This window comes from Tetrao urogallus (assembly GCF_951394365.1).
Source record: "Tetrao urogallus genome assembly, chromosome: 5".
Lineage (NCBI taxonomy): Eukaryota > Metazoa > Chordata > Aves > Galliformes > Phasianidae > Tetrao > Tetrao urogallus.
The window spans coordinates 51825087-51839834 of record NC_136818.1 but is presented as its reverse complement, the minus strand read 5'-3'; the positions used below and the strand labels follow the sequence as shown (position 1 = coordinate 51839834).

General features: G+C 55.5%; 1 protein-coding gene across 1 annotated transcript; it reads right to left on the bottom strand.

Annotated features, from left to right (window-relative positions):
• Nucleotides 1-612: 612 nt before the first annotated feature.
• On the bottom strand, nt 613-14524 carry MMS19 (MMS19 homolog, cytosolic iron-sulfur assembly component; the record flags this gene model as incomplete). The annotated part of the gene is made up of 31 exons (XM_079535928.1): nt 613-640; nt 715-815; nt 923-982; nt 1065-1229; nt 1317-1399; nt 1513-1699; nt 1811-1867; nt 1937-2037; nt 2119-2245; nt 2379-2453; nt 2551-2653; nt 2799-2898; nt 3124-3279; nt 3469-3609; nt 3913-4010; nt 4362-4443; nt 4746-4871; nt 5137-5215; nt 5420-5574; nt 5974-6112; nt 6429-6506; nt 6776-6850; nt 7152-7238; nt 7501-7562; nt 7793-7921; nt 8107-8176; nt 8734-8808; nt 9157-9242; nt 10738-10838; nt 11580-11628; nt 14437-14524. 31 exons carry the CDS (start codon nt 14522-14524, stop codon nt 613-615), a joined length of 3063 nt encoding a protein of 1020 aa, XP_079392054.1.
• Between the last annotated feature and the right edge of the window lie 224 nt (nt 14525-14748).

The window sequence follows — 14748 nt, the reverse complement described above, 5'->3', positions numbered from 1 at the left end:
GGGCCAGCACAGGGCCCGGTGTGGCTCCGTGACAGGGCAGGGGGCCCCCTAAGCATTCCCCAGGGAGACTTTTTAAGAGCATCCAATAAAGGTGTTTTGTGTTTTTTAAAAAAAACAAGGATGTTTGACTCTTCTCCTTGGTGGGAGATACAGCTGGCTGAGGGCAGAGGAAGTCTTACGATTCCAGCTTGCAAGGAGAAGTAAGGACCTGCACCCAGTCCCTTCAGCTGTGGGAACTGGGGTCTCAGTGCAGCCCAGGCTGAGACCCCACACCGCATTACCAAAACAGACAAGTTTATTCCTCTCACACGTGGGGTGCTGCACAGAGCACCTGTGTGCACAAGCCTGCCCGTGCAGTTCACACGTGGCAAATCTGTCCCTCAGTGTCCCCGGTATAGGTAAGTCATAAGCAGCACAGCTCCTTCCCTCTGCTAGGTGCAGAAGAGAGGGCAGTGGGCCAGGAAGGGGCCACAGGGGAGGTGCTGCCTGCAGGTCTCCATTCTCCAGCCTCAGTGCTCCAGGCAATACCAGGCTCCAAGGGAAGCTGGGTCCGCGGCATTGACAGGGTCCTGGTCAGATTGTCAGTAAGCACAGGGAGGGGATGCAGGGTGCTCACCTGCCCGGGCTCCCCACCAGGAACCTGTGGAGACAGAGACTGCCATCAGCCACCTCTTAAACATGCTGACTCCCCTGCAGCTCGAGCCATGCACTCACCATTCCCCTCGTGCTGCTACTGCCTCCTTCCGCACCAGCCTCTTCTTGTCATCCAAAGGCTTGGCCAGCGCCCGGATAACTCGGGCCTTGTATGGGAGCAGCTAGAGGACAACTACTGCTCTCAGCAAGAGCCCTCCAGGGTGCTGGCTGCCCCAGCCATGGCTGGGACCCACTTGCACAAGAAGGAACAGGAAGCAGGAGCACTTACCACTATTGTGGGCAGGCTGGTGAGCGCGTGGGCGCAACGCAGGGCAGCAATGCGGACAGCCTGAAAGGGAAAGGAATGAAGGATGGAAGGGGCTGGGACACAGGAGAGGGGGGTGTAGTGCAGAGGAGAGAGGTGTACGCACCATGGCGGGGCTGGAGGTGAGGCTGAGGAACTTGGTGACCAGTGTGTCGATGTGCAGGCTCATGATCTGGGGGGCTTCGAGCAGCAGCGGCTGGAGGCAGCTCAGGGTGGAGAGCTGTACTACACGGTCTGAGCAGGACAAGGCCTCAAGCAGGAGGGAAAGCAGCTGTGGATGGAGATGACACTGGAAATGTGAGTAACCCTGCTGTGCAGCCTGCACTGCCGCAGCCCCCTTACTGAGGCTGGCTCTCACCGTGGGCAGTTCTGTCACCAGCACAGGCTTGGGAAGATGGTTGAGCACATGGGATAGACTCTTCAGGTAATTGGCCTTCACATCTGTTGTAGGCAGAGATGGTCACAAGTAGCAAGGGGAAGGAGGGGATGCTGGCTCAGATCCCCAGGGTAAAGGGGCACTAAGTGGTGAAGCCAGGCTGGGGCCAGCTGCTCACCGGCACCAGCCCCATGGAAGCCTTGCACCAGCTTGGGCACGTTGTCAGTGAAGAAGCGCTGGCGGAACATGATGCGCACGTCAGCATGGCAGCCCTTGTGCAGCACGTCTGGGGACTCAGCCATGAGCAGGGAGAAGCCATCGGCTGCAGTGGGGCCCAGCTCCACGTCACTCAGCAGGCCCAGCAGCTGTAAGGAAGAGAGCGCTGAAAAAGAGAGCCATGGCAACTTGGGCTGCTGACCAGAGGCAGGGGGAGTGGGAAGGCTCCTTCCGGAGTGCCCAACCTCACTGCTGCCTACCTTGTCTGTTAGATGGGAGCTCAGGGGGTGGTAGCGCAGCACCAGGGCTTTAGTCACCTGTGCAGGCAGAGCAGAGTCAGCACCGCACAGCTGGGGCACTTCCCTCTCACCATAGAGGAGCCTTACCCAGAGCAGCAGGGTGAGTGCCTGCGTTCGGTGAGGCCCTTCTGTAAGGCCAGGCTCCATCCTATTCACTGCAAGCTGCAAGATCTCATCCAGCTGCTGCCCTGGGGACACAGAAGTGGGAGATTGAGCCATTTCCCTGCTGGCCCTGAGCAGGGACTCCCAAAATCTGTTTCCTCCCTTACCCGCTGGGTGCTTGTTTACAAGCCCTGCAAAGCACTTGGAAGCTGTGGTGGCTGTGAAGGGACAGCTGCAGGAGCAACTCAGTGCCAGCAGTTCCCGGAGCAACCGTTCCTGCTGTGGAATTACCACCTAAAAGAGACAGGGAGTGTGTTACAAACTAGGTCCACTACTGCTCCCTTTCTCTGCCCATGCAGCTCACTATGGATCTGGACAGAATGGTGCTTGGCCAAGGCCCTTTCTACCCTTCTCCTCACCAACTTACATTGTGGGGTAAGGAACAGACAAAGGCCATGAGGAGGGCAACTAGGCGTCTCTGTGGCTCCAAACACTCCCCATCCTGTGGGGGAAGAACAGCACACCCACATCACCATGATCCTCATTGGCAGCCTGTGCCAACATCCCGAGTCCTTGCCCAATTAAAACACCCCACACACCTCGAAGGGCTGGAAAGAGCAAGGAAAACTGTTTTGGGGCAGAAAGGAGACCTCTCCATCCAGGAAGAGGGGCACCACATGAGATACACTCTGGGCAGCCAGCCTAAGAGAAAGGAGACATCGCAATGTGCTGCTCTGGGAGTGTCACCAGAGAATTCCTGAGTACCTCCTCTGTGGAGCAGCAGAGGGACATGCAGCCTGCCCTTCCCCGGAGGCAGTGTCCAGCATCCCACACCAGCACTACTCACTCAGGGCTAAGGTGAGTGGTGGCAGCACTGATAACAGGGACCATGGCAGTCAGCACCTCCTCCTCCAGCAGCGCCTTGCTTACCAGTGGGTGGCTGCTCTCTGCAAACAACGGGTGGAAAGGGAAGCGGTGGAGCCCACTGGCACTGCCCAGAGGCAGGCACAGCCCTGTGACCCACATGCCACGGAGCACCGGTGCTCTGCCTCTGACCAGGGGCCCGCAGTGCCCGCGTTTGCCGTTGGGTGGCAGCAGCAGCGTTCTTTGCTGGACCAGGAAACCCAGCGCACTGCTGCTGTTCTCTCTCTTGCTCGAGCCGCACTGCTTACCTTGTGTGGCAGCCTGAACAGCCATAGCCAGCAGACACGGCACCACTGCCTGGTGGTAATACCAGCAGCCCTCCGCGTCCTGCTGGCACTGCAGGGCCACGCGGTGCAGGCTCTGGCATACTGAGACCACCTCCTGGGCATTCCCGACCTCGCTCCCTGCAGGGCACATTCAGCATCGCACCAACAGCCACTGCACCCACCCCCACATCCACACCAGCATTTTAGGGCAGCAATCAGGTGCATGGCCTCATTTACAGGACACAGGGGGGTCAGCAACACAGCCCTCCCTCCTCATCTCCTGAGGAGTGGGTGCTGCACAGAGCTGCCTGCTGCCAGCTGTGCTACCTTTCTGCACATTCCGGAGGTGCTGGAGCAGAACAGGGACAGTTTCCTTCACGATGCTGGTGTGCGTGGACACGGCTGCCAAGGCCTGCAGGCAGCGCTGCTGCAAGGAGTGGAGATCCTGGGAGCTCTCTTCCTCCCGCTCTAAAGAATAAATGCAGCTCAGAAAGGTGTTGGAATGGCTCCCAGCCCCCTTGCAGTGCTCAATTTGGAGTGTAGCAGCACAAAAAGACAGGCCCAAGCCAAGTCCAAGGCATCCTGTCCTGCTTGTGACTGGGCAGCTCCTCAAGGGCAGTCCCTGCTGTGCAGGCTGCTTGTGATCCCCGGACACAGTGCAAGCAACACAGCATGTGTGCTAAGAATTCCTCAATGAGAAGAACCATATGGCACAGTCTCTCTGTTTCACCCCAATAGAAATTAATCCCTTTGCAAGGCTGTCAGTCCTACCTGACTGCAGCTCCTCTCCAAGCCTGGGCACCATGCGCCCAGAGAAAACTTTTGGGTAGACAGGGGCCAGAGATCCAGCTGCTTCCATCGCTGCTTCACTGCCAGGAGGGAAGAGAGCAGGAGGGATGATGTAAACAATGCAAACTCTGGGCTGTTTGTGCATCAGCTGCAAAGATCTGGGCCAGAACGTACCACCAGAAACCCGTTTCTCAGGATTCTGCCTTTTTCATCCTATTGGCAGCAGGGTCCCTTGCTTTGACAGACCCAGACTTTCTAATTCTGATTCCAGAAACCACCTGGCTTAATCCTTTGCTTCTACACACACGTGGTCTCTACTTTCCACAGTTCCTTTGTCTCCACCCAGACTAAGCCCATCTCTGCAGCAGAGCCAGGTCTCATTCCTCTTCCCAGAGTATGGGTGACTGAAGCAGTGTCAGCCCAGCACTCACCTGCTCTGGGAATCTTCTTCATGAAGAGCAAGCCGGACAAGATGATCCACAACCAGCTCCAGGTGAGAGGGAGACAGGAAGCCTGGAACAAGAGCCATAGAAGAATTATGCCCTTGGCCAGAGGCTAAGATCCCAGTGTTCTGGCCAGCATCCTTCCCTCTTCTTGTCCAGGCTATTAGCAATACAGCATCACACAAACTCCAAAGATACAAGGTGCCCAGCACAAGCAGGCAAGATAAATCAAGTGTTCCTGGAGCTCACAGGCTGAATAACAAGTGCTGCCACTCCTCCTGTGCATCCACATGCAGCACAGGCAGCTGACCACAGCTCCCAGAGCAGCGCAACGCCTCCCCTCTGCCTCCCCAGGGGATGTGAGACACCAACCTTGCAAAGAGCCCAGGACAGTCAGCGCCCTGATCCCGACCAGCTGGAGCTGCACGCTGGGATCTGTGAGTGCTGAGAACACCACAGAGCAAACTGTCTCTTGGAATGACAGCAGAGCACTCTCATCTGGAGACAGAAGCATGGAGTCACTGCCTGCATCTCACTGTCACAGCACAGCCACCACCACAGCGCCAGCCAGACACTTTCTGATGCCCTGCCAGTTCACATCCAATCACACAAAATCCCCGGGGCAGGCTGCACACACAGCCACCCAAGTCAATGAGCTTTTCTTCTCCCTCAGTATAAGGGAAGGCAATGCAGTGCCTGAAGCTTCCAGGGTCACACTTAAGGAAGTCTGGGTTCCTCCAGAAGAAGGACCAGCAAACCTCACCTTCTTCTATACGTCCCCACTTCTGCTGCAACTCCAGGAAACCCAGCAGCATTTCCAAGATTGTCCTTCTCTGGCTGCTCTGCAGGGATACAAAGGTGTAACCCAACTCTCCGTCACTGCTACATCTCAGCCCAATGCCACGGGGTTAACAGGGGCGCCCACCCACAGCCAGGGAAGGACACTCACTATGGCTGATGCCCCCTTCCTCTCACCAAGCTGGACGGAGTCACAGGGTGCACTCAGCCCTGCTGCCTTTGACTGCCAAACCCAGGGTACCCCTCACCTGCGAATGCTTGTTGTACTGCTCCAGCAGCAGGGGAAGGATGCTGTGGGTGAGACGATGGTAAGTGCGGAGGGAGGCACTTGCTGCTGCCTGCAGCAGTTTGGCACTTGGCCACACCAGCTTCATGTCAGGCTCACACAGATGGTGCCTGCAATCTGAGATAGGATTGGCATCAGCCACACTAGCAGAACCGCCTCTGCCTCATGTGCAGGCCATGGCTGACTGGGATGTGCTGCTGGGACACAGCTCTGAGCTGTAGTGCAGCCTCCTGGGCAGAGCTGCTGCCCCCAGTTTAAGGCACACAGCAAAGCTTTGGACGTCCCACTGCAAAGAGAGTGGGAAGCAACTCCATTCAGTCTGTATTTCCTACTTCTCCTCCCTCCTACAGCTGATACTCTCTCAGAGAAGCCAACACTGGCTGTGAAAGCCAGAAATAGAAGAAACAGGCTTCAAGGAGAATGTGAGGGCAGACCACCTCCTCTGGCTAGGAGGATGCTTGCAGCTCTGGCAGTGCCAACAGGCCACTCTGCTCAGGGATAGGCAGGTCTCCCTACCTTGCAGAATGCTGCTAAGGAAGGAGTCCAGCAGGTCTTCAGCATCTGAGCTGAGCACAGAACGGGAGAGACAAGCAGAAAGGGCGTGCAATGCAGACAGACACTCTGCCTCGACCTTCTCACTCGCTGTCTGGAACACCTGCAGGAAATGCCATGGGGTAAGCTAAGCTCAATGCTGACCCCCAACCACAGGCTTCACGCTCCCAACATGGCCTGAAGAGGCTCAGGCTCCAGTACTGCTTCCTGTGTGCTTTGAACAAACACACCCAACAAGCCCCCCAAACACACTGGTAGGAGTAGCCTGTCCCCCCCCAAACCCCTTTTCATCTAGACTGTACAAGGCCACAGGTGGGGGTTGGTGGGAGATATGGGGCTCTACTGGTTTGGCTGTGAACTCCTGCTCAGGTGGAGTCCAGCTGTGCTGGAACATTTGTTAGGGGCTCTGCAGCACTTACCTCCCTGCGCAGGGATGACCAGAGGCTAGGGAGGAATTCTTGTAGCTCCTTTTGCCCATAGATGGCACAGCAAGCAGTCTGTAAACAGGAGCCAGGAGAAAAAAAAAAGAAAAAAAAAAATCAGTGCCAGTAAAATAGAGAGCAGTGTGCTGCTCACCCTGGCAGGCTCAAGCTGGACTGCTTGAAGCACTCAGAAGAAAGAGTGATACAGGCCTAACTAGGATCCTGGAAATTGTAAACCAGGCTCTGAAAGGGAGTCTTTGGCTGCCAGATACAGGAGAGGAGCTTGGCTGTGGTTGGCTGTTACTGGCACTGTCCAGCTGTGGGAGTGGTGGATGCCTCCTTACCAGAGTCTGCAGGGAGTCAAGCTTGGCACTTTGCAGGTCTGAATCCATCTTCTCGATGAGCAGAGGGAGCAGGAACTGCAGAAAGAGATGGTTAAAACTCATCCTGCTCTTTGTACCACTTTGTCCATGGCCCTGCAGGGCTGCAAGCTCAGCCTTCACCAGGAGAGGCAGCGGTAGAAAAAAAAAAAAACGTGCAACAGGCAGAACCCTCCACATGTCCAGCCCCGGGGACAGGTAGAGCACAAAGAGCACCAGGACACAGTGGTGCCTGTTCACAGTCTCCTGGTCCCAGTTTTTTTACGTCCTGCAGAGCTGCGCTAGGAGTTGCAGTATTATGAAATGCAGCCTGTGCTCAAGAACCCAAACTGCTACCTACCTCAGCAAACTGTGCTGTGGAGGCCAGTACAGCTCGGAGGCTAAGGATCAGATCTTCTCTCTGGATGCCATGTGGATCGTTGGGGGGCTGGAGGGGAAGTATAGACAGCAGTTCATGAAACATCCCAGGCCAGCCATCAGCTGAGGATGCATCATCTCATATCCAGCATGGCAATAGCAATGTCAACCTCTAGAGCCAATTTGCCATCAGCCTAGATACTACATCTAACAAGACAACAGTACCCAGGCTAAGACTCTTGACCACCCACTCCTTCCATTCCCTGGAGGGAACATGGACCCTGAGAAAACACCAGAAAGAACAGGCTATAGCACGCAGCAGACTCACTCACTGGAGTAAAATCAATAGGGAAGTAGCAGGATGTCACTTCAAACAGCTCCTCCACAAAGGGACCTGCAAGTAGAAAATGAAGAGGGTGATGAGAGATAGTGAGCAAGAGGGACACAGCTGCCAAGCTTAGCATCTGTGACAGGCTGGCTCTACAGCTCCCAAGTCATGTCAGACACAACTTAGTCCCGCTCGTGGCCCAAGGGCCATCCCTCCAACCACTCAAAAAGAAAAAAAAGAGAAAGAAAAGAGCAACACGGCCCCCACTCAGTTCTGCACAGCAGGCACAGGCTCACCCAGGGCATAGTTCTTGACAATGAGATCACGCACAATCTGAAAGGCCACCATCAGGTTGCGGGGATCTTTCTCCCCATCCATCACCTGGATGAAGCCGAAAGTGAAGTCAGCACCCAGGCCCTTCAGCTCTGCAGAAAGAAGGTGCAGGACAATCAAGTTCACCAACACTGCATGAAATCAGCTCTGCTTCCCCAGCCCCACAGCTCCTTCCAGCTTTCTCCAGGCAGTGCCACAGAGCGCTCTGAGCAGGAGAAAGCAAGCCATTCTCCTAGCCCAAACGACCCCAGAGTGGTTCTGGCATCTGCGCCCTCACCTTCCTCCCTGGTGGCCATGAAGTTGGTGATGATGCTGTAGACTGTGTAGCGGTCCTGCTGCATCAGGGACTGGAAGGAGGAGCAGAGGAATCAAAACAAACCTTCATATATGCAGCATTGCTACCTCACCACCCAGGAGTATGCACATGCTCTTGAGAAGCAGGCAGGGCCCCTCAATAGCTCCACTGCTGCTTTCTGGCATGTAGATCCCATTTACCATGTGGAGGGTGTACAATTGCACCTGAACCTGACTGACTGATTATCACTGAAAGAATACACTGTTACAATCACACCTGGGCCACATGCGCTGCCCAAGGCCTTCCAGAAAAAGTAGTCTTAAGATGGAGAAGAATTTAGGAACTAGGGCCACTAAAACAGTCCAGAGAACAGAGCAAAGGAAACAGTCTTCATAAGGCTGACAAAAGAGGGGACAAGAGCCAAATGGGAGCCTCATCTGTCTTCTGTCTCTTGCTCTGCAGTGAGCCATGCTGGCTCTGAGTTCTGCAGGAACACTGCATTGCTGCTGAAGGACACGCTACACTGCACTGGTGCAGAATGCTGACAGACCTTCCCTAGACACAGAAAACACGAAACAGAGATAGGAGGATGAAAATCACATTGCTCACCTGCACATGCACCTCCTGGAAGATGGCTTTGAGCATAGAAACTGCTAGCCCTGGGGCCAGCGCCTCACATAGGCTCTGGAAATAGGAATAGAAAAGCAATAGGAACAATGAATGTACAGCAGACACCTGCAGGATCCTCTCCTACCCTGAGGGGAGTTTGTTACACTCACAGACAGATAGGAAAACCATCAGTGCTGTCCCAAAGGGTAGCCAGAAATCCTTGCCCCAGAACACCAAAAAGTCATGGCAGCCTCTACTCCCCTGCAGGAGCAGGAGCACAAGGCAGGGCAATGCCACAGAGCTGTAAGCCCAGCTGGGCTCTGCTCCACAAGCTGCTCTAAGCCATAGCCATGAGTTGCATTTTCCTCCCAGCATCACCCCGCAGCCATCCTCACACTGTGAGCCAGGGAAGCATGAGCTCACCAGTGCACGTAGACCCTGGAGCACTGAAGGGATCATGAGGTGATGATCTTGCAGCCGGTTCTCATAAAACAGGACCAGGTGCAGAACTGTCAGAAACAGATACCAGTATTCGTTAGCCCCTGGAGTCACAGCTGCATGTTGGAGAATGCATCATTCACCACTGTGAGAGGAACTGACACCGCTGCATGCACACACCTGGCTCTCACACCTGCCCCCTCCTCCTATGGAGCAACCCCTTGAGTCTGACCGCAGCAGGGCAGCACCCACTGCTGGAGCTCAGGTGCTGGGGCTGCCTGCGAGGCATTCGCCCTGGCCTGTCCAGACACGTGAGTGCAGACACAGGCTGGGAAGCGGCCGACGCCTGCTTGGCCAAAGCTGCAGGATGTTGTGGGGTGGAGCAGGAGCCCCGGATCACCCACGCTCAGCCCCACAACACGTTCCCGGCCCCTGAGTCATGGCCACGGGCGCCTGCACAGCCCAGCCTGGGGAGCGGCAGCAGGAAGCAGACTGGAAGAGCCGGCTGGCAGCATCCTGCACCCACAGCTGCTGCAGAAACTCACTCCCTGGGAGGCAGCCTGACGCAGTGCTTGAGAAACAGACTGCGTGAGGAGAGCCACGAAGGGAGATGGGATGGCTCTCCTCCTGGGGACTGACTCTGCCCGTCCCACTCCAGAGCTGCTAATGACTTGGCTGAAAACCCAGCTCACTCCCCTGACTCCGCCAGGCCTCATGACAAACCTCTCTGCCTGTTTGTTCCCCTAGAGCCACCCCATCCTTACCACAGTCATTCCTGACCCCAGCTACACCAGTAGCTCTTTGCACAGCTGCTCACAGCCCTGCCCAGCACCAGTCCAAGACTTACATCAACATCAAGCCAAGCACTTGCTACTTTCCCCCTTCCTATTCACCACCTCGCCTATCAGCTACTTCCCCATGGGTCTTGCCATCCTGCTGGCTCAGGTTGAGCAACTTACCAGCAATGCCCCTATCCAAAGTCATTCTGGAAGCACTTACTGCTTTTCCTCGCCAGCCAGCTGCTTAGAGGCATATAACACAGCCAAACCTTTTTCTTGTTTACACATACAGGGAATATTCCTCTCTCACGCCATCCCTCTTCTCCCCTCTCATCCTTACGGTGACTTGCCCTCCACCACAGGCCACAGAGATCCCCCAGAGTTAACTTAAGCAGGCCTCAGGGCTGTGGCATGACTCGCTTTGTGAAGGATGGTTTTCCTGCAGTGAATCACCACCCAAGGATTCTGACATTCAGATGTGTCCCCAAGGCTTCCCACGCAGCACCGAGCACGCCTGAGTGCACAGCACCCACACATTGCCAGGGGCACCAGCTGCAGCACCTGGCCTTGGTACATTCAGGGAGTAGCCTGAATTGTGCTGTGAAGGTGGCAAACAGTCTGCAGTGTGGGGCCCCACATCCTTCTTGGACTTTGACTCGAGAGATACGCACAAAGTTGCCACAGTGCTAAATCAATTCCTTTGCCAAACACAGGCTAGACTCTTTCAGGGCACAGGCTTGGCCCCCAACCTGCTTACAACCATTCCAGAATCCATGGCAGACCTTACCTTCCTTTTCCTGGAGCAAGGAGTGACACTCGAGCAGCACTTGGGACAGCAGTTGGATGCCTCGCCCTCGTGTCCGGGGATCGGTGTTTTCCAGGCAGAACCTAGCCCACACATGGTAAAAACCCAAGAGGCCTGATGTGAACAGAGATACCCACACAGGAAGTGCACCCTGAGCAAACACATTATAGGCATGAAACAAGAGCTGATCTCCAGGCAGGGGGACAGCAGCACGGTGCTGCCCAAATGGCACATAGGGTAGGAGATGACTCCTGCTCCCCTGACCATGTCGCTCACAAGCACCTGGCCTCACACAGCAATAAATCCAAGGTAAGAGGCCTCTTCTCAAGTCAGACCAAGGAAATTACTCTTGCATCATGCTCTGCAACCAGAAATCAGGCTCTCAAAATCATAAGAGATGAAAAAGGACAAAGCCTCCTACAAGGTGACAGCTGGAAAAAAAAATGAGGTTCCCCCAAGTCCCAGCCCATGAAAGCTCAGAGACAGAAATAAAGCCAAGCAGCAGTCAACTCATGACATGGAGCAGTGCAACTGTGTGGTCAGGCAGTTCCTGCTAGGGAGTCTCAGCTGCAAGGTGCTCTGCAGCTCACTGCTTGCCTTTCCTCAGTCCCAGGAGAGACTTACAGGCCCCCGCTGCCCTGCGAGGGCAACATGCAGTGAGCAGAAAGCACACTTGTGGTGTATGTGTGCCTGGTGGTGCTGAAGGCAGTTTGCACAGGACAAGATGTCAGCATGCACACTTTTCCTTCCTGTTGTCCCCTAGTATGGGAATCTCCCCCACAATACTCTTATACGATATATAACATGTACACAGCTTTCCTTACCCCAGGGCTTCCACAAGCTGCAGAATAGTCCAGCTTCCATCTTTCACTCCTGGAGAGAAGAGATAAAAAGAGTAAACCAAAGAGGCTCCCAGACTGTCACTGAGGCAGAGGGCAGCTCCCCCAATGCTCCCTAGGAGACAAAAGAAATCACACTCTTAACAAGGCAGTGGTTGAGCCAAACAGCCCGGACATTAACAAGCACTCAGCTTCCATCATCTCTACACTGAGCAACACCTGGACAAACTCCCTCCAAGGCAGAGAGCACAGAGAAATATGGTTTTGTGGTTAGAGTACGACACAATGCTGGAGTGCATTTGCAGCTCTGACTCAGAGATCCTGGCCAGGTTGCTTCACTCACCTGCAGCTGAACTGGGGGAAGAGTCACTCAGGAGCCTTTGGCAAGGATCTGCTGCATCCTACGAAAGTCCAGCAGAAGGGCCCCTACCCTCACAGCCAGTGTGACACTCATCCAGTAAAACAGCTCTATGTGCCTTTGATCCCCAGGATTCACCATCTTTGCCCAGACGCATTCACCTCTCCGCCCTGCTGAGGGCTTCCCTACAATTGGTGGGGCACCCACACATCAGAAAGCCCAAAGGTTTCATCTGGGCCTTGCCTCAGCTAGTGTATCCTGCTGTTGCCAGTATTTACTGTCTCTTCCTAAAGCAGTTAGTTCCAGTATTAAATTGTGCTGTTCGTTGAAGAGAGGTCTCTGGGGATGGAAGAAGGGATGACCACGTTTTCTGTTAGCAAGCAGCCCTGACTCCAAAGACAGCACTTCCAGTCCCACTTGGCACAGAGGGGAGAGGAGACACGGCAAGGAGAGCCATGAGGAAGAAGGAGAGTCCAGGTGGCAGCAGGATGGACAGCACAGGCTGAAGAAGAGGTGTCTCAAGTGAGACTGTGAGCTGCTGGCAAAGCTTCTTGCAGGAAAACAGGAGCATGGTAGCAAGCAGGCACTGTGCGTGGGCACAAAGCAGAGCGCTCCTTCACACCTAGGATCCCACCATCTCATTCCAGAGCACAGCTTCTGCAAGCTTGTGACTCTTGACTTCTGCCATGGTGCAGAACGTCAGATACACACTAGTCCCACAGCTGAGCACTCAGTTGCTCTACATTTTCAAAGCCTGAATGCAGTATTTAGACAAAGATGCTGGTGACCACACCAACAGGAAAGAGCTGAAGAGCAATGGTCTGGCCACAACCAACCATGTTCTTGTGGCTGTGAACCCCCTCCCTCTACTCCAGCAAGCTTGTTCTGGTCACAGAGGTCTGCCTGATTTCACTGTGCATGAGGGAAGCACACGAGCCCAGCAGCACATAGAGCAGCAGCAGCAGCACACAGTACAGCTGAAGTGCGAGCTCAGCTCCAGCAGGACCAGTTGTTGTGCACCTTGCATCCCAGTAAGCTCCCCTTACTTGAAGGGCTGCCCTTCTCTGGTGATGTTCCTAGAGCGCGAGGCTAAACAGAAGCAAGCAATTTACCCTTTGCTGTGTTCTTACTTGAAATCCACCAGCCTTCCCTGACACCTCACTTTCACATGCCATCCTTCCATATATCATTTCCATACACTTTCCACTCCTTATGTCTCTCCAGCTCCCTTACAGTGTGTGTACAGTAATTCCCAGTGATCACAATGGCTTTCTCCAACAGCATTCTCTCTCTCTCTCTCCACACGCTTTAATAAAAACAAACAGCCTTCTCTGACACATGCTGACCTACACAGCCCAAACTGCCTGTGACAGCACCAAGCTCCCCCTCCTACCTGTCAAGTTACACTTAATTTAGCACTCAGCAGCACACGAAGGCAGTTCAACGTGTTTCTTCCAACAATTACACAAAAGGCGGTGAGGTTAGAAAAAAACCTCTCCTTTCATTCAAGGATATGTGCTGTAATTTAATACTTTCTGACACATGACTCTATTCAGGGTCAGAGACACCACAGGACACCTGCCAGCCCCCCTGCCTTTCAAGGTAGGTTAGTCACAAGTGCCATATGGCTGACGGGAGCTGGGGGACAGCTCTTCTCTTTGTAGGTCTATGAAGAGACAAAGCTTTCTCCAGGCACTTCTGTAACATGACCACAGATGACAATAGCAGCTGTAAGATTATCTTTCCCTGCCTATGTCTGCTCCCTCAAACACTTCCCAAAATGTGCCAAAGCCACCACCCAGAAACAAAACACATCCCTTTATCCTTAAAAATCCTCTTTCCAGAAGCTACAAACTCCCTAACATAACGAAGTTACAAATCGCTGCTCCAAGCAGCGGGAACTAAATGCCTCGAGTCTTGCCAGGGAAGGAGAAATCACAGAGGAGCTGTCAGAGCACAGGGCCCAGACCCGAGGGCCGGAGCAGCCAAGCACAGCTGCACATCCCAGAGCACCTCAGACAGACCGCGGTCTGCCTTACCGTCGGCAGCAGCGCCCGCCGTGCCCATGCCCCCAGCGTCACAGCTCGCGGCCCCGCGCTCCCATCAGCTCCCACATCCCCACCCCCTGAAGTCCCGCTCCCCCGCCCAAGCCGGCCCCATCCCGTGCTCTGCATCGGCCTTACGAAATCCGAACTCTCCCCACGGCCCTCGCTCCCCCAAACCCCACATCTACGCGGCACTGCTCACCCCGCCTCACCTCGGCCGCCGCCCCGCAGCCCCTAATCCTCCCCCCCACGCCCCCTCCCAGCAGCGCTTCCCCTCGCCCCGTGCCACCAACACGCAGCGCCGCACCCCCGAGCCACATGGCTCAGCGGCCCCCGCACGCAGCCCCGCACGCAGCCCCGCGGCCCCACCCCGCGGCCCCACGCCCCGACGCCCTGCGCGCACCCAGCCCAGCAGCCTCGCCCGGGCCCCGCCCATTACCTGCCGCCAACTCCGCGGCGCGGCCGTCCTGCTGTCCGGTCACGAAGTCTCGGACGGAAGCAGCGAGCGCCTCAGCGCCCGCCGCCATGACGCCGCGCTCACACGGCAGCGACCGGTGCCGCTCCCGCCGTGCGCACGCGCAGCCCCGAGCGCCCTCGGAACATGCGCGCGACCTCAGCGCCCCTTCCTCATCTCGTCCCCCCCAACCCCAGGGAAGGGTGGCACGCCGGGGGGCGGGGCCAGAGTCGGGGTACGGCGGCGCGGGAGGGACAAAAGTGCCGGGAGGAGCGGACGCGCGCACGTGGGCGGCGC